Genomic DNA, 19,665 nt, shown 5'->3' with positions numbered 1-19,665 from the left:
CCCTGCGGCGTCAAAGCCAGCAGGGGTGGTGGAGAAGAAGATGAGTAGGAAATTTAGAAGCGGATCGGGGTTACTAAACCGAAAGGGCTCTGATACCATGATAATGTTTGTTTAATCCACCACACCTAAATGGTGTGAAACTTATCTTATTTATAATCAAATAAATTACTAGGATATGGAAAGAGTAATAAACTGAAATAACAATAAATGGAAAGATACGGATGGTAAGATATTTGCCTTATATTAAAATATCAAATATGATATATATGGTAAACTATAATTTATTATTAAATGTCCTTAACATTTAGAAAGCTAATCTTTGAGCTTATCAATCTACACCTGTCTCTTGAAAGTAATTAACATGTCATCAACATACAAGAGCAAATAGATAAACGATCCATCGTCAAGGCACCAAAAATATACACAATGATCAAATTGATATGAGTGTATTTATACTCTACCATGAAGTGATCAAACTTCTTATACCATTGCGAAGAGATTGCTTCACCCTATACAAAGATTTCTTCCATCTGCATACCAAATATTGTTGCCCAACTATGTGAAAACCAATTGGTTGTGTCATATATACTTATCCTTCCAAATCTCCATGCAAGAAAGTAATTTTTACATTGAGTTCTACAAGCTCAAGATTAAATTGAGTAACCCCACCAAAATCCGAATGGAAGAATGCTTTACCACATGTGAGAAAATCTCACTGTAATCAATTCCTTCCTTCTATGCATAACCTTTAGCCACAAGTCGAGCCTTATAACGTGTACCAAAAGAGTCTTCCTTTTTTGCATAGACCCATTTACAACCAATTTCCTTCTTACCTTTCGGAAGTCGTACCAAGTCCCAAGTTTCATTTATCTGCCATGACTCCTATCTCCTCATTCATAGCCTCTTGCCAATGTAAGTCATTCGGGCTCTGAATAGCATCTTTGTAATTGTTGGGAACTCTATCAATCATAGGGAGAGCATATGCTATCGTATCATCAAACCTCGCATGTTTTCAAATTTATTTTCCTAAATACTCCTCCACCCCACCCAATTTGCATTCTAGTATTGTCTTAAAAGTATTTTATAATCTATTTCTTAATTGATCTTAATAAAGACTACAAGTATTTCCCAAAAAAGAGTTGTATTCAACGTAACCTTGATCTATAAACTCATATTCTATTAGATACTCCGAATATAATTCCACATCCATGACACGCACGGATTCTCCCTAAAGTTGGTTTATTTCAAAATAGATCACACATTGATGCAAAAGGTTGAAAAACCCTGCCAGCTTCATTCAACACAAACATTGCAAGTACAATTATGTGTAGGCCAACGCTGGTTGGAGGCTTCTTTAAAAGAAAAAACATTAATGATTGGTCGGAGAAATCTTGGATGGGATATTACCAAAGACACAAACAGTTATATACCCAACGACAGGACAACAACTCAACCGACAACGACTTCCCTCTCCCATAACTTTGGAATTGTCAAAAGAATCTCGTCCTTTTCGTTAAGATTCATATTGTTCATTATGATCCAGATTTTAATATACTCAAACCGGCCAGCGGCGACTTTTAGGTTATAACACTCTTGAATAATATGTCAACTTTTTATCTTTCCTAGTTTTCAAGCATCCCCAATGACTTCTTCACTGGAGATGCCAACATGGTTCTACATCGCCTTCATGATAATGGCTGCCATGGCAGACGATGAAGTCGACCGGTCAGCCATCGCCTTGCCGGGCTGCTCGTATCAATGCGGCGAAGTCGAGATTCCATACCCATTTGGACTCACTCCTGAATGCTCCCTTAATGAGGCATTTCTCGTCACTTGCAACACCTCGATTCTTCCCAACAAGCCATTCGTCGACGACATTCCGATCATGAGTGTTTCGGTGGAAGATGCTGATTTGGTTATCGAAAATCTTGTGGCTAATTATTGTTTTGATGGCAAAGGAAATATGTCTGGCCACAATGAAACGCTTCTTAAGTTTGACAAGTTCACGATCTCGACGAAGAATATCTTCACTGTCGTCGGTTGTAGTACTGTTTCGATGATCGGAGGCATCCTCCAAGATGATGAGGATTACTTGTCGGGTTGTGCATCGTTTTGTAGTAGCTATCGGAATATGCCGAACGGGACGTGCTCCGGTGTCGGGTGTTGCCAAATGACAATTCCTAGTGGATTGAAACAGGCAAGGTTTTTGTTAAGAATACTTAATACTGAGTTATAGTTTACCAAATATGATAGTTTACCATATATATCATTTTGATATATGTCTTTCCTTACGACTTATCATAAGTATCTTTTCATTTATTGTTCCTTCCATCTATTATTAACACTAAAACTATTGTATGAGAATTAACGAGATTGAATTAAATAGATGAATTTGACGGTGGTGGGAAGCGATGTGACGAACGGTTCGGATATCTTTTCGTGTGGGTACAGCTTTGTGGTGGAGGAGGGTGAGTTCAGGTTCTCGCCGGCTTATGTTCCACACTTCCCGAACGCCACAGTGCCCATGGTGTTGGAGTGGTCCATCGGCAATGAGTCGTGTGAGGCGGCTGCGGGCAGCCAAGGGTTTGCGTGTCAGGGAAATAGTAGCTGCCTGAACCCTGGCTTCATGGGGGGCTACCGCTGCAACTGCTTGCAGGGATTCACTGGGAATCCTTATTTGCCACATGTTGGGTGCCAAGGTACGTCAAGTTATTATTATTATTTTTTTTTTTTACTTTAATTTTTTTAAATTAAAAATATTGATTTTATTTCTTTTATTTGGTTGGTTCCAGTTTAGAAGTTTTGTCCAAACCTTAAACCGTAGGTAAATGAGCTTGGTCTAACTTTTTTGACGGGTAGAACTCTCCCTATTGAGGTGTCTTCAACTCACGACACTAATGATTTGGAGGAGTTTTGGCTTCAACCCACAAATGACCTATGTGTCAAACCGTTAGTGGGTGCGTATTTAATCGTTTGCGACTCTAGTTGACTTGCTTCTACACTAGGCCAAGTCATTAGTTACCTCTACTCCAGGCCAAACTCTCTCGTAAGCAACGTTACGTCTCATCATCATCTAGGTTCCCATCGAATGATCCATGTATCGTGATTCCATCTCATGTCTCGAGACAGCTCAACCATTGTGGCTTGGCCCACATGTTATTCATCTCATTGGAGCGTTCGGAACATCCATTCATTTGGGGTCTCATCTGCCATTAAACTCTCCCATGTCCATGCTAAACCATTGTCGCCATCCGTTTTAGATAGTGGGTGTAATCTAATCTCCGACACATGGGATGGGGCACAATACCAACACACCCGTGTCATCTAATACTATCTTTGAAAAAAAATTAATTTCAAAGGAAGACGCCCTAGACACTCGCCTCGTAACGCTGGCCCTCACTGTTACATACGAATGTATCACAGGATAGCTCGGTTAGACCCCAGGGCCCAAGGGTGATGGAGAGCTGACACCATGTCTTCCCCTATAGTACATTTTGAGACATTTCCAATCGGGTGGGTAGACATGATTTTAACAAACGGGCATACGATGTCGTGGAGCATCCGCCGAATGTCTTATTGACATCAAATTTGGCAAGATTTTCATACTTCATATGACGGATTTGACTCCAAAACTGCATGTCCAAATTCCCTCTAAAAACTTGACTTTCGAGATTAAAGCTCAGGGTCCTACCCGACCTTTCAACAAGTCTATCTCTTATGCTTATGTCTATTCATTGCCCCTATCTTACTTAAACACAAGAAACTTGTTTATACCAAATGAATATTAATGTTTTACAAAGTTTCACGGATCGACGGTAGCATCGTAGCTGATACATCGTTAAATAATTTTTCCACATTTTGTGTCACAAATTTGTATGTATGCTTAGATATTTTCTTATTCAGCTCCTTGTATGAAGAAAAGTTTGTGATGTGATAACTTACTGTATTTGTTTGTTCAGACGTAAATGAATGTGAAGATCCAAATGAAAACGAGTGTACGGATATATGTATAAATACGGTAGGAGGTTATCGATGTGAATGCCCAAATGGATACTCCGGCAGTGGCAGAAAGGATAGCAATGGCTGTGTTCCCCGCCGCCGGTTTCATACTCTCATATTAGTTTCTGGTATCATATTCCCTCTTCCAACCTCTTCTTAAATTATCACTAATTCATAATATAATATTGTTACAAAATTAATTTTAATTTATCAATCAATTTAGATTCTTTTTTACAATTTTGTTTTAAAATGGTAACCTACACCTTTTTACACGTGTCTAAGGTTATTTTAAATGTAAAATTTTTTTTTTTTTTTTTAGAATTATAACTTTAAATTTGAAATTACTGGGTAAATGAGTTGGATTGAATTTTTTTTTATCCACTCAAGATTTCTGGTTGATTAGATTGGTCATTCAAGCAACCCAAAAATAGAGTTTCAACCCAACTCCAAAAGTTGGTTGGGTTGTCCGGTTATTTTTTTAATTATTTTAAAAAAATCTAAATTATCTACTAAAATCTCATAAAATTTAAATATCAAATATTTACCAGCTATAATAACAACATTGGTTACAAACTTTAAATATTTTAAAAAAAAAGTAGAATAGGGTTAGATAAGGTTACCCTTTTTTGGATTGGTCGGGTCAAAACTGTCAACTTTTGCAAACCGAACTAAATTTTTGGTTTTCTAAAAAACTCAACTCAATCGACTTTTTTTTCTCTGGAACCTAGGTGGTTTTATAAAAAATTTAAAATTAATTGATTTATTAAATATAAAAGTAAATTTTATGTGAAGTGTATTTCATGCCTTAAAAAAAATGATATAGTTCAAAGATTTTTAAATACAAATTTTTTAAAAAAACATTGTAAGACTCATTAAATATTGAAAATTAGAAATAAATTATTAGGAAAAAATTAAATTTGTAATTTTAATTAACAAAAAAATAATAATAATAATAATAATAATAATAATAATTTTAGCATTTGAACGGCAGGTATCGCGCTGGCAGTAATGGGTGTGCTAGTAAGTTCGTCCTGGTTCTACATCGGCTTCAAGAGATGGAAGCTCATCAAACTCAAAGCTAATTTCTTCGAACGAAACGGCGGATTAATGTTAGAGCAACAGCTTTCAATCCGCGATGAAGCCAACCAAACTGCAAAGATCTTCACCGCAGAGGAATTACGGAAAGCCACTAACAACTACTCCGACGACCGAATCGTCGGCAAAGGTGGCTTCGGAACCGTCTACAAAGGCATCCTCCCTACCGGCGCCGCCGTCGCCATCAAGAAATCCAAGGTTGTCGACAACGCTCAAAACAAGCAGTTCATCAACGAAGTCATTGTCCTCTCGCAGATCAATCACCGCAACACCGTCAAACTCTTAGGCTGTTGCTTGGAAGAAGAAGTTCCTCTTCTCGTCTACGAGTTCGTCTCCAACGGTACGCTCTTCGATCACATCCACAAGCGAAAATCGCCGCGGCCGATTCCCTGGAAGATCCGCCTTAAAATCGCATCGGAAACCGCTGGAGTTCTCTCCTATCTTCACTCATCGGCCTCGATTCCGATCATTCACAGAGATGTGAAGTCCACGAACATTCTCCTCGACGACAATTACACCGCGAAGGTCTCCGATTTCGGCGCTTCGAAGTTAGTTCCCTTGGATCAGGTCGATTTGAACACAATCGTGCAAGGAACTCTAGGATACCTAGATCCAGAGTATCTGCAAACCAGTCAATTAACAGAGAAGAGCGACGTGTACAGTTTCGGCGTTGTTCTCGTCGAATTAATGACCGGAAAAGTTCCTCTATCCTTCAGCCGATCGGAGGAAGAACGGAATCTGTCGATGTACTTTCTAATTGCTCTGAAACAGAATCGGCTGAGAGAAATTTTGGATAAAAATTTGGGCGGCGATGTGGAGTACGAGCAAGTGAAGGAAGTTGCGAGCCTTGCGAAGAGGTGTTTGAAAGTGAAAGGGGAAGAAAGGCCGACAATGAAGGAGGTCGCTGCAGAGCTTGAAGGGTTGTTTCATATGGCGTTTGGTCATCCATGGATGGTTGAGGATAAATCTCCATTAGTTGAAGAATCAGAGGTTTTGTTGAGGGAAGAAAAGGAGAATGAGAAGGAAGATGGTGTTGATTGTGTTCGTCGCGAGGTTGAATCTGGAACTGAGTGTACGGAAGAGAGTAACCGATATGATAGCTTTCCCACTAACCAAATGATACCAAAAGCAGATTCTGGGAGATAATTTTGCATCACTTTTAAGTTACTCACACACCATTAGGGGAGTTTTTTTAACTTTTAATCTATTTTTAATTCTCATCTTATATAAATTTTAGTTCACTACTTCTCACTAACCTTTTATTACTGATCATATACTAGTTGTTCATCGTATACTAGTTGTTCATCAATATAAAGTAGGTGTTCGAGGTGTTCGAGGTGCGACCTCATCTTAATTTCTAATTCATAGTTCTCGTCGTACTGTTGTTTTGGATGTTGTTCTTAGATTCTCTAATAAAAATTAGTTGAAATCTCTTGAATAGGCCTCTATAGAGTCAATATCATTAAGGAGGCAGTAATTCTCGTGTCTATCACCACTTATTTGTTTATATGGTTAATTGTTCAATTGTCTCATAAAAATCTTGATCGAGAATTATTTAACATAATATAGTCCAATTCTCGAAGTACTTGCACAATTGGTGTTTCTTGAGCCCTAGAACAAGAAATTGGAGAAGAGAAATCGACTTCAAGCTTCTACTTTTTTTCTCTTTTTTTTTTTTTTTTTGCATTTTGTAGATTCATTCTCATCTAAATTAACCTTCGATTTCTTCAAAAAATTATAGATCTCCTCATGACAATTTTATAGCTATAAGAAGTATCAAGAACTGTGATCTATGCTAAAAGACCTAATCACTTGAAATTAATTTTTTGTATCAGTGGTACTTGACAAGAAGGGAATAATGTCTTTCTTATTTCGACCTTTCTTTCCAAATGGAATCGACAAAGACAAAATTTCACTTCGGAATTCTCAACTGTGAAAAGGTCAAAAATGGATAGGTGTGGTGGCATCCATTTCTCTTTTTAACCAGTACACGGCTGGTGTCTTTTTACACGAGATGAACATAGAAGTTTTTTGTAACGACCCGGAAAGAAAGAAAACATATATATATATAATAAAAAATAAATAAATAATAAAATAAATTAAAAATTAAAAACTCAGTCGCCGGAAAACCCCGAGTTTTCCGGCGACCGCCGAGTTTCACGAAACGACGGCCATAGCACGCCCAGCCCTCAGCCCACGACACCCAGCATCTTCAGAACACCTGCAAAGGGAGAAAAGATAGAAAATTTCAAGAAAGAGAGAGAGATTTCGGACAAACGTTGGCGAGTGTCCAGTTTCTCCGACGAGCCCTCAAACCACCCTCAAACCGACACCAAACGACCTGTTACCACCATAAGGGGGATCCCTAACGAAAGCACAATAACTCAGGGTGCGTTTTGTGTTATTTCGTAAGCGTCGTCGTCGGTAACCGAGGTCGGAAAATTAGGTTTCTTAATCGATTCTTAGATCTGTGGCTTTTAGGAGCTTTTAGGCCGCAAAACTCCCAGAAAAGAAAGAAGAACGACGAACAAAGAGAAAAAGGGAAGGAAGAGGACCGAAATCGGCAACGGAAACACCGCGGGAAGGAGAGAGAAAGCTCGCCGGAAAATCGGCCGAAGTCGGGTAAGGAAGACGAGATCCACGAATCCGGGTCAACCCAAACCCAAAACCCGAGAGAGCCAGCCCGTTCCTCCCTTGGCCTCTGCCTTCGGCCCAGCCCAACTACAGCGGCCCAAACCTCAAACCAGCCCAGAAGCTACGGTTCAGTTGAACCAACCCAGACTAGACCCACGGTCCAATTGAGCCGACCTGCAAACCAAACACTTGCGGCCCAGCCCAGTAAGCCGAGGCCCAACGATTAGTCTTGGCCCAGTGGCCTTCCACAGCCCGCGACCCGAACCACAACCCAAACCGGACTGCGACCCGCGCTTCGACCCGACACTACTGCCCGACGTGGCTCTCTCTGCTGCTGCCACGTGTCACAGAGCGGCGCAGGCAGTCCCTCGGCGCAAACGGCTCGGGCTCCCTCCGGTGACACTCCGGCAGCTCCTCCGGCGGCTCCAGCGGCTATTCGGCTCGGCTCACCTGTTTTCAGCCCGGTTTCCACTGTTCCGACCCTCCCGAATCTGTTTTCAGCCCCTATTAAGGTATCCGAGGCCGTTTTAGAGTCGTATTTCACATTTATTAAATTATAAGTAAATTAATTGTGAAATACTCATGGAAAGTGGTGGACGGTGTGATAGGAAACAAACCCCGGGGACGTAGGAAGCAGCTCTCACGGAACGAGAGCTTACGTTTAGCTATTTAGGAAGTACTTCAGCCAAGGCCAACCAAGTAAGTGGCCTTACTATAGGATAGGCTAAATAAATTGCATGAGTTATGATGATGTGTGGATTATGATGCTTGATGATATGTGCAGTAGATACATATTTTGTTGAGTGATGCTTGATATGTTTGACGCACGTTGTGGCATTATGATGAGCATGATGATTGCATGATTTTTACCTTAATATGATGATGTTTTCCATATTGAGCATGCTAGATGATGATGAGTGCCATATTGCATCATGTCGTTAGATCGACATAAGACACAACCCTAAGAGCATGAAAATGATATTAATATAAATATCCACGAGTATGCGTTACCTAGAGTAACAAAGAGATGAGACTAGAGGGTTGTGTCAGAAGAGACATTACGATGGATTTAGAGGGACCTCATGCATTTTGTATGTTCATAAGCATAGGGCTACTTCTCCTAGAGATGATGAGTGCGAATGCGCACAGGTGCGAAAGCACACAGATGAGGGTGTTCATGAGGCGCATGACACTATGGGGTTCCGCTGACCTCCGGACGTCGCTACAGATTAGCTTGACCAGAGGGTCCAGGGGGTGTGCGAGCGCCCTGGGGACTCACACTCGCACGTGTGAGTCGTGTGTAGGGAAGTACTACACATCCAATTTGTCCGAGACTGGAGGCCACCCCTAAGATGATTAGAGATAGGTTCCTATTCATGATTGCATGAGTTTGCATTAGCATGGCCCCTATAGTGGGGTCACTTACTGAGTATTTCTTCGAAGGCCGTATGCCATATTGTTTTTCAGGTAAAGGCAAGGCGCACTTGTACGGAGGATGACGACATCGCGAGTAGAGACTGTGGCACGTACATAGGGTAGACTCATATTTAAATTTCTAGTATTAAGTTATAATAGGTTGTTTTGCATTTCATTGTTTTAAATTATTTTGTATTTGTTTTTGTTTTCTCTAAATTTTAGTATTTCATATTTAAACACGTAAGACCATGGCTGTGTTTTCCAGAAAAGAAGTTGTTTTAAACGTTTTTTTGAAGTTTACATTATCAATTATGTTCATGTAAGAGTTATATTTCCGCATTATAGATGAGCATGAGACGTTAGTAGCGACTCTGAGTATGTGGAAATTTAGGGTCGTTACATTTTTTATACCTACTACATTTTTTTCTCTTTCTGCTTAAGTCCTTTTGTATTTTTAGCATTCTCTTGTTTGTATCAGCCACTCTAAGAAACTGAAAGAAACACTAGTAATTAATCCCAACATTGACGTATTGAACAAACTCATATCCGCAAAAAATCTCAAATATCCTTGATCTTGAGACATATAATTGTCACTATAAATAAGAATCATAATTCCAACAGTCGTGATTAATATTGACATAATACAAGTAAGTGGATCGATCCAGTAGCCCAACTCTAAAGAAAAAGCATTATTGATAGTTCAAAATCATACATATTGATAGATATAACTACTGTTTATTTGATCAATAGACAGATAAACTAAAAAAATCATAACTATACTTAACAATAAAATACTAAAAAATGACCACATACTAGGTTTTTGGTTGCGGAAAAAGTAGAAGTCTCACTCCTATTAAGATAGGAATTGGAAGTGAGATGAAAGGTATGATCCGAAGGGAACGGAGGGGACTAAACAGGGATAAGAGGGATCCATTGACTTTAAAAGGATACACTATCAAAAGATAAAAAGACCTTTTGTTCTCTTTGATTCGTCTCTCCTATAATAAATATCTTTTATGTTCTCAATATATCTATAAAAAAAAATAAAAAAAAACTTTGAATTCTGGATTTGAAACATAGATGAAGAGTATAAAAGGAGAGGAAATGAAAGAAAGAAAAGAAAAGAAAAAAAAGGAATAAAAACGAATTTACTATATTAAATGATTTCGGAAAAAACGTTTATATGTACATATTTTTGCTATGTTCGTGTCCACCTTCATGGGTTAGATTGGATCAAATTTGAACATTTTTTTAGACCTAATCAATCATTGAAATATAAATTTGTTCAAACCAATCTTAAATGATAATTTTTTTAGATTCCATTGGTTCGAGTTGTTCGGAATAAATGTTTATTTATTTTCAAACATTTTTTACTTAAAAGTACTTTCCAAAATAAATAATCTAAAAAATAATTATAGAATAAATAAATGTGTATATAATTATATCACAACTAAAAATATATTTTTATATTATTAGAAGCTTCACAATATATCTACGTTATAAGTAACATAAAAGTGATAATAAAGTGATGACAAGTCAATCACTTTAGAAAATGATTATCATATCTAACCTAATAATTTTGAACTTCATGCAAAAGTCCACATCAGGTCTACTTACAAGTTCTATATATATATATTGTAAACATCTTCTCTAGCATTCGTTTTTTATTCAATGATACAATTTCTTGTGTAGACCATCATATTTTATTAGATTTCAACTCATGATTGCCATCTCAACTCCTCAAGCCACAACCTCTACTATGGGATGTAGTTAATACCAAAAAATTTGAGGCAAAAACTTCATTTACATTTTGCATTTCCATACTGAAAACATAACACGATACGATACCTCGATCAACCTGTGGCAAAAAGGTCCTCCTCCTCTTAAAGGTTGCTGCTTCCCCCTACAACATGAGCAAGGCGGAGCAAGTTGAGCCGTCCTCCTCTACGCATTCCTCACACGTTATGGCAACCATCTGAAGCAACGATTTCATTTCAGCATAATGTGAGCGAGGTTTTATACGGTTCGTTCTTCTGGTTAGTCGGCATGTAGATGGTGCTTCTTCTTTCGGCATCGGTTGATATACCAAGTTGCATACTTCTGCAGACTTAAGCCAACCAAAATCTTGAGGCTTATGAGCATGACATAGGTAACGCCGAAGAGGAGAGGAACTGAAAGAAACCTCCATGGGAGAGGATTGTATGGAAGAAGGGCAGCATATACTGGAGTTAACACGCGAATGACCTATACACCAAATGCAACAACACTTTATGCATCCAAAATTTTGAACTAAAACGACCAAACATGCTCATAATCCCCAAGTAGAGATCCATTTCGGGCAGTTCAAGAAGTCTTCATAAATGTTCATGAATCTTTAGTGCACACATGACAGGAACAACATTTTATGCATCCAAAATTTTAAGTTTAAACATCCAAAAATTTGAACTTATACGACAAAACATGCTCATAATGTGTCATGGCAACTTTTCAATCATTAATGAAAAAGTTCTTTTTCCATTTAGAGAAATATTTGTCTAAATTATAAAATAAGCATCCTTACCACGCATGCCGGGGCAACGGGAACAAATGTCAAATTTTTCTTTGCATCTTCACATGGCATGTTAAGAGCCTAATGATGGATGTAACAACAATTGAAAAAGAGTTACATTATGTATATATGGGACAATGTATTAATGAATTAAGGAACAAATAAAAAGATAAATGAGAAAATCATGAACCTGTTTGCAAAGGTCTTCAAGAAACTCTGAGTATGCGATAGGCTTTATGCCGTTGAATTTAGCTAAGAATGAGTGCTTTATGATATCAATGAGCATTTCACAGATGAAAACCATGAGAGCGTTCTGCAGCCACCCAAAAAAAGTTTTAAGAAAAGTAGTTGCTACTAATCAATTTTCATAATAAAATGTTCCAAGTAAAGATGGCCGAGAGAACTTACATAGAGAAAACTCCCAAACCAGGGACCCTCCGCCTCCAATATGTTTTGAGCCAGCACAAACAAGAGAAATGCCAAAATGTGGAATCTTTCGATTGAATCTATCAAAATAAATAACATCAAAGATGTAGTAGGATGCAAATGTTATGCTTCTATTTTACTTCTATTACTTTTGGATCTTATTTGATGGGATTTTGTTGAAGTTTCAGATTATGTGGATTTACTAGAGTTCATTTGCTACAAGACTCCTGATTGTGACTGTGCAGAAAAGAAGCTGACATACCAAAATAAACCAAACTGTGAATATTGTCTTTGCTGTAACGTTTAAACACATTGCTTTTTATCTCTGCGAAGTTATTAGACACCAGCAAAGCAAGCAAGGCGTTGTTATGAGCCACTATACAGGTGGATAAGGTAATTGCCTGAACTAATAAGATAAAAGAATGAACAAGTATGAATAGTCAAGGAGCCAAAGGAGAATCATAATATCTATAACCATGAGAAAAATTCCAGAATTCTAAAAGAAGGATATTTGAGGCAGCCACAGCGAGAACTTGATCAGAAATGAATCTTCCGATCCAGAAGCCCATGTTTTCAGGAGGAGAATTTGCAAGTCCCTCTGCTGAATTAAATAAAGTTTGCAACACATCTCCACCAAAACTTTGAAATAGTTTATCAAATATCTGAAACAAAGGGAAAAGGATAAAGAATATTGCTATTCTGAAACAATAAAACTTTTCATAGTAATCAATAATGAACAGAAACACAATAGTATAAGCAATTTTCCCAGAGATACAAAACAACAGAATGTTTGACAAACATAGATCAAAACTGCAAAAGGAAGAAACCTTTTTTCTCCAACGTCAAACTAAAACTAAAAGAATACTCTTCTTCTTGGTGGTGTCCATACCATAAGGATCGGGGTTGGAGAGAACCCCCTCCAGCATAATGTTCTTAAGGCTACTCATTGGAAACAATGATGGATTTGAAGGAAGTTTCAAAAGATTGGGAGGACATTAGGAATTTAGTCAAATTCAGTCTTGATTTAAGTGGTGCACTTACAGAGGTGGAACGGGTGGGCAAGCAGGGAACTGTACCCTCTTAGTATGTTGTAATTCAAAAAGTATATCTAAATACTTATACTTTATAGTTTTTGTAGTTCAAATTTTATATATATACAAAGTTAGATGAGTTTGTCCCTCTCTACAAAAAATTATGGCTTCGCCATAGTTGTTTTCGCATTTGAAGGATGTTTCAATAGATTGGGAGGACATTAGGAATTTAGTCAAATTCAGTGTGGGTCTAAGTGAGGCACTTTCCTGGGTAACTACAGATGTGGAACGGGTGGGCAGGCAGAGAATTGTCCCCTCTTAGTATGTCATCATTCAAAAAGTAAACCTAAAAAAAATGTACATCATAGTTTTTGTAGTTCAACTTTTGTATATATACACAAAGTTAGATGAGTTTGTCCCTCTCTACAAAAAAATATGGCTTCGCCATAGTTGTTTTCACATTTAAACCAACTGAGGTCCTTTGTAAGCATCATGGCTCGAGGGAAGTTTTATCAATGAAAAGCATCTCCTTATTTATAACATAGAAGTCTAAAAAAAGAAATGGAGAGAGGGATAGACGTGGATCCACTTTCTCAATCTTTCTCAGTGTGGACATCAAAACAAAATCAACCGAAACCCAATTGAAATGAGCAAAGATGTTTCAAAATCAAGCTTTTGGAAATAAAATTCTTCCATCAATTTTAATAACAAGTTACTAATGACAAAATCAATCTTTAGAAATTGCACTACTGTTGGAATCATCTAACATTCATGCAAGTATCAACATCAGGTTATAAAAGGTATCAACACACTGGTAGGAGTATTTTCAAAATCAAGCATCAAACATGATTACTCATCAAATTAATGATTCATGCATTTGAAATCTATCAAATCGATAAAGCACTAGATTAGAAGTAGGATTATTCTACACCCGATGCTCAACTAACCTCCAATACATTGTAAACAACATATAGTTTAATTGTTCCTTGACCACGAATCATGTGATAAATTAAGCTGATATCTGAAAAAGGTTTAAAATATAAAAGAAATATTAGCCACTTAAAAATGTATCATGAGTACAAATAAGACTTTTTCACATTCCACGGAACAAAATTATACTCATCTAGAAAGCATAGACACAATTTCTTGAAAAGAAACAATGTGAGGACATTCCAAAAATTCAAGTTGGAAGAGATTCTCATTGAAGGATGATGAGAAGAAGAAAAAAATGCTGAATATATGCACTTAACACCATAAAAGGGGGGAAAAACTAAATTTCTCAGCAGCAACAAACAGGAGGAGGAAAAGGTTCAAAGGAGAATCTCTGTCTATAGTCTCAGGAGAAACAAAGAAGAGGGATCAAATGTAATTATCGTTTTGATATTCAAAATTGCAATAAATTAAAATTTGTCATCAGTATACATGCATGTAAGTAAAATTTTATAGACACAATTCATAGTCTTTGAAAGCACTGAAGTGCAATAAAAATATTCAAATCTAAAAGTATTCTTTAATCAACTGTGACCCTGTATGTCTGAAATTGTTCCACATTTGCGTCCCAACCACTTGCATACTAATTGTTTGAAAAATAGCTTATTTTAAGAGTCTGTGCACTGTGTCTACATTCGCACTTACTCAGATATTCAAGCCACTAGTCTAATTGCAAAACAATTAATAAGAAAAGAGAACAAAAAAACTAGAATCTGAAGACATCGCATACCCGTCAATTCTAAGAGGGCAACTCCGGATGCCATTATTAAAAAACAGCCAAAATCTGATAACTCTGCTGAAGAAAGTCTTCCAAAAGTCCTGTTACGAAGGTGACTACGTAAATTTTTAAACATCATTAATTACTGTGTGTGTAAATCAATTAGAAACAACGAGCTAATCAAGTATCTTTCAAGGACATGATGCTTGTTCAGGTGAGAGATATCAAGAAGGTGTTCACAATATGTGACTAAATAATTGGCTTCAAGTGTCTACAATAGTATTTTTAGAACAGATCAAAACAAGTAATAAAGCACAAAAGAAACCTGTCACACCACAAATTGCGATCAAAATGTAAGTTAGTTCTGGAGTTAGATCAAAAGAGAAAATGAATTGAAAGGCATAAATTCTTCTCTACCTACGTCTATTTTTGTTGGGAAATTTATAATGATCTATGTAGCATGAATTGTTTAGTCTCTCACTACCAAATGTAGCTTTCTGGGTACCAAGCAGCCAAAATATATAGAATATAAACATGCCAGTATTGAACACACAATAAGATAGAAGCTCCTTCGTCCAATAATCTGATTAAAAATGAAGAATCTTGCTTTTGAGCCAGAGTCTTTGGTCATCGAAAATCATAAAATAAATTCAATTTTCTTAACAAAAAACAATCTTTCTTTGATAAATTTCATCATTGATATCTACAAGTATATATTTGCATTTAAAGGCTAGATCCCTGAATGACTTGGCTCTTCGAAGGCAAATGCAATATCTGCAGTTTCATATAAACTTCACTAAGAAAGGGATGTTGAAGCTGATAACTAACCTTGTACTAAAAAGCTTCCAAAGTGTTATCAGGATCCTTGTTGGCATAACGGTTAACAATGAAAGAAATGAATCAAGGCAGACAAAGAAGCCGACATCTATGAGCTGCAACAAGTTCAAATTTAGGAGTAACTGTTGGGAACAAGACTGTTCAAGCTGAAAGCTCTTACCCTCAGATTCCCAGCCCCACGCCCCCCAAAAAAATGAATGGGGGTAAATTTCATTTTTAGATAACGGTAAAACTTAATTCTATTTATCAACAAAGTATAAACTCACGGTTACAAAACAATGTAAAATTCACTTAAACGACACTCATGACCAACATAACTGCCAAATAATTGGTTTGATTAAAATGATCAAAAAGCCAAGTCTCAATAGAACTAAGACCATGTTCATGTACTAAAAAGTTTGCAACTCTCAAATTGATAATTATGAAATAAGAGCTAAGGCTACCAATTCACATCTCCATGGCAAGCGAAAGATGGTATCATAGACTCTTTCTCGTTCTTTCTCATTGCCAAAAGTGGTAGTGATCCGCAATGAATTTCCACTAAACATTTCCTCCATGTAGGATTTAACTGGTGACTTGTCTGCAGAAAATGTATCTAAAGCGAAAGGTCAGTAATATGAAGAAAGCATAACAGCAGATGAAATAAATTGAGCCACATAGGAACCAGAGCAACACAGCCTCTGGTTAGACTCTGCTTCCATCTGCTTCAACTACATTTACTTAATATGAAAAAGAATAAGAGAGAGTAAGACGCAAATCAATCAAAATAGTTACAAATTGTGGAATGTGAATAAAATTTCTTATATTGTATTTATTAAAATTCTGGCCAAATTGCATTTTATCCCTAATTCTTTCCATGTACTTGGTCCCTACGTTTCAAATCTTAGAATTTAACCCAAAGTTTTTACAAATAGGTCTGAACAGTTCAGGTTCCTATCATTATTTTCTGTTTGATACAGTGATAAAAAAACTGAGTAGACTTCTTTTTATTATTTTTTATATTATTAATATAGCATTTAACTAGTTTTATATTTTTATTGCTTGTGGCAATAAATTATAAATGCTTTTTGTTAATCAACTAAATTAAACACCAAAACTGTCAAATTGAACATAGTTTAATTAGTTAATGCATTATTTTTTGGTCAAAAGATCAAAGGTTCAAATCTCCACCTCCTTACATGTAGTTAAACTAAAAAAAGGAAAATTTAAATAAAACACCAAAAGAACAAAATCAAACACAAAAACAAAAATTTCTTCGTCCTCTTTTTTTGCCCAGAAAGCAACTTAAAAAACCCTTCTTTCTCTATTTCTTCATTCAACAGACTTGGAAGGGGTGACCATAACCCCAGAGATAATAAAAGAGAAATCTAAATAATTACTTTGATGTGCATTTCGAGAAATCTCTGGGGTGTCAGACTACCACCAGTTCAAGCAAACCATTCATGCCTCATCCGTACTCCTGCAGTTTGGCAAGGGCTTGTCCAAACGGAAGTGCTTTAGCTTACAAGCCTCAATGATGGTCTCCTTGATTAGCACCTTATTTTTTTATCAATCATTACAGGAGTATAACCATATCACCACAATGGACTCTTACCACACATATTATCTCATTCCAAAAGAACACCCCTATATCATCTACATCAACAACGGATGAGCAAATGATTAACAAACAGATTCTTCTTTCTAAATGAATTCACATAGAAATGTCTGATGAAGTGCTACAAAAGTTTCTCATTTCTCAACTGCATTTTAACAAGAACTACATAATTATCCCTCCCTGTTGTTTGATAGGAGAAATAACTTCATGAAACATTCACTATTGAGTGAAAGTCCTTTGTGCCTAATAGGTTCCATTCTCCACTTCCCTATTCCTATAAACTTGTAGGTTTAATGGGGGCTTGTACCAAATCTAAAAACAAATCATCAAACCAAGTAGATTACCAGGATAAAGCAAACTGCACAAAATCTTAACCTTCCTTCTTCAACTACTCTCATCTTCTTCACAAGGAATTTTCATTTGTATCAAAATTAATGAAAACACCTTCTGCACCATCTTATACAATCCTTATTTTGGTGTTTAGTATAGTCTGTTAGTGTACAATTAAAACATCAAAAAAAGCGAGAGAAAGACATTGGAATATTCGACTTCTACTGGGGTAACAATGAACAACTGGCATGCTCATTTTAATAACAATTGGAAGAGGTGTTCCCTGTCCCAATAAATCATATCATGCCAAAAAGAAAACCATCATGGGTTGCACTAGTCGCCAATAAGGATCATGTAAATGAAGAATAACCAAAGTGCGTGCAAGCACTCACAGATATCAAAAACAAAGAATCATACCAAAAAGAAATGGAAGCACTGCATTCGCAATTTGCAACAATTTGTACATTAAATTTATTTGGGCAAACCTAAAGGGTCATAATAGATTCAGATGTACTCCATAATGGGTGGAACCGGTCATGATTATTTTCCTAAACAATTTTTTAGTTATTCAAAAGCATAAAAACAGAATCAAGCTTTCTGCCTTGCTTGATTGATTTAATTTTTATGCAAACAAGAAATGTCCACTGCCATCCTCTTGGCCAATGGAACATTCGTTCAATAGCCAAGAGACTAAAATTTGCAGTGAAATATTTTACTACATCAAGAGAAAATAATGATATTCCAACAATCTACTACGTCTTCAACTAACAAACGGGCGATGCTAAGGGAATCCATAAAAAAATCATAATTAACAAGGAAAGTTCACTTACAAGGGTCCTGAGCCATGAGCCGCTTCCAGTCCAAGGACCCTGCAGTCTCCAATCTTTGCACCACATTTCCGTTCGGCTCACTTTTTTGCTTTACTCCAGAATTCGTATCCACGCAAGACTCCACGTTCCCATCGTCGCCAAATCTTGATGATGCATCATCTCCATTCACAGTTCTTTGCCTCAACTCACCGAAAGTAAACCTCTCATTGCGCAAATTTTGGCAATCCACCTCTGTTGTCTGCCCCAACATCGATACGCTCCCTCTACTCTCCTCGGGAACAGTCAACTCCTCACAAACCACAGTCTCAGTAGAACATGTACGGAAATTCAGTTCCAACCCCAAGCGATTTGTACAAATACTACCTCTGTTTTCGGAAAGTCGCCCCAAGTCTTCGCACTTGTCAAAGACGGAATTAGAGATCATGCATTTGTCAGCGATCGGTTCCTCCGGAATTGAGAAATCCGAAGGTGCCGTCATCATCATTGCCTTATTCTTCTTTGAGCCACGATGCCGCTTCTTTTTCCGATTGGGCTTCTCAATCGAATGATGCGATACGGATTCTTCGACGCCATTTGAAACTAGATCAGATTTTGAGCCCAAAATTAAGGATCTATCATCTTCAGACGAACCGCTTCCGCGAAGCACATCGAAAGACAGCTTTCTACCACCAGATCTCAATTCCATGACTGACCAAAAAAAATTGGGAATCAAAGTGCAATTCTAGACTTGTTCCTGCGTATCCCAATGAGGAAGAGCGATTCCTTTGATCTTGGAAACGGATTGTGGGATAGAAATCTAGGAATTGGAATCCAGAACAGGGACGAAACTTGGATTCAAATTCAAGAATTCATCAAATGGAGACCTAATGGGCGACAAATACTATTGATTTCGCCCTATGGGAGAATTATGGACAACAATTCCCTGCCCAAGAATCCTTCACAGACTTTTTTTTTTTTAATTATTATTTAATTTTATTGGTTTATTTTTTTTTATTTCTTTTTTTGAGAAGGAGGAAATCTTCATTAATATTGTAAGCTTAAATTGTGAGAGACAGATAAGAAAAACTAACTAAAATGAAAAATTGCAATATTTGTTATTGAATTAAATAAATAAATAGTATATATTTATATATAACCAAATTTTGCTTACCTTTAATTGAAATAATTTTATTTATAATTATTTAGGAATCTATTAATTTTATTTTAATTCAATA

The 19,665-nt window shown here is 36.9% G+C and overlaps 2 protein-coding genes across 3 annotated transcripts; one reads left to right on the top strand and one right to left on the bottom strand.

Moving 5' to 3' along the window:
- The first annotated feature begins 1,642 nt into the window (after positions 1-1,642).
- LOC111433410 (wall-associated receptor kinase 2-like) lies at positions 1,643-6,331 on the top strand. Its single transcript, XM_023070460.1, has 4 exons — positions 1,643-2,202; positions 2,452-2,699; positions 3,945-4,127; positions 4,991-6,331. The coding sequence occupies exons 1-4, from the start codon at positions 1,643-1,645 to the stop codon at positions 6,238-6,240; spliced, it is 2,241 nt and encodes a 746-aa protein (XP_022926228.1). The 3' UTR covers positions 6,241-6,331.
- Positions 6,332-10,754: 4,423 nt separating this feature from the next.
- Positions 10,755-19,399, bottom strand: LOC111433424 (protein POLLEN DEFECTIVE IN GUIDANCE 1-like). Of its 2 annotated transcripts, none has more exons than XM_023070477.1 (11): positions 18,452-19,399; positions 16,138-16,274; positions 15,686-15,789; positions 14,870-14,958; positions 14,097-14,170; positions 12,630-12,780; positions 12,381-12,548; positions 12,101-12,198; positions 11,883-12,005; positions 11,705-11,773; positions 10,755-11,388 (listed from the first exon to the last, which is right to left on the bottom strand). In XM_023070477.1, the coding sequence occupies exons 1-11, from the start codon at positions 19,134-19,136 to the stop codon at positions 11,182-11,184; spliced, it is 1,905 nt and encodes a 634-aa protein (XP_022926245.1). In that variant the 5' UTR covers positions 19,137-19,399; the 3' UTR covers positions 10,755-11,181. The 2 variants fall into 2 exon arrangements, with proteins under 2 accessions (XP_022926245.1, XP_022926244.1); XM_023070476.1 differs by having other exon boundaries at positions 16,138-16,289; positions 18,452-19,398.
- Between the last annotated feature and the right edge of the window lie 266 nt (positions 19,400-19,665).

Source organism: Cucurbita moschata, unplaced genomic scaffold, assembly GCF_002738365.1.
Source record: "Cucurbita moschata cultivar Rifu unplaced genomic scaffold, Cmos_1.0 Cmo_Scf00042, whole genome shotgun sequence".
NCBI lineage: Eukaryota > Viridiplantae > Streptophyta > Magnoliopsida > Cucurbitales > Cucurbitaceae > Cucurbita > Cucurbita moschata.
This window is presented reverse-complemented; position numbering and strand designations above follow the sequence as displayed.

Bases quoted from the DNA above. Each gene is read 5' to 3' on its own strand.
- LOC111433424 (XM_023070476.1), bottom strand. From the start codon at position 19,136: ATGGAATTGAGATCTGGTGGTAGAAAGCTGTCTTTCGATGTGCTTCGC. The intron at 14,959-15,685 runs GTTAGTTATCAG...CCTTCGTAACAG, and splicing joins TGGAAGCTTTTTAGTACAAG to GACTTTTGGAAGACTTTCTT. The intron at 11,389-11,704 runs GTAAGGATGCTT...TTTGGTGTATAG, and splicing joins CCGTTGCCCCGGCATGCGTG to GTCATTCGCGTGTTAACTCC.
- LOC111433410 (XM_023070460.1), top strand. From the start codon at position 1,643: ATGACTTCTTCACTGGAGATGCCAACATGGTTCTACATCGCCTTCATG. The intron at 2,700-3,944 runs GTACGTCAAGTT...GATAACTTACTG, and splicing joins GCCACATGTTGGGTGCCAAG to TATTTGTTTGTTCAGACGTA. The intron at 4,128-4,990 runs GTATCATATTCC...TTTGAACGGCAG, and splicing joins TACTCTCATATTAGTTTCTG to GTATCGCGCTGGCAGTAATG.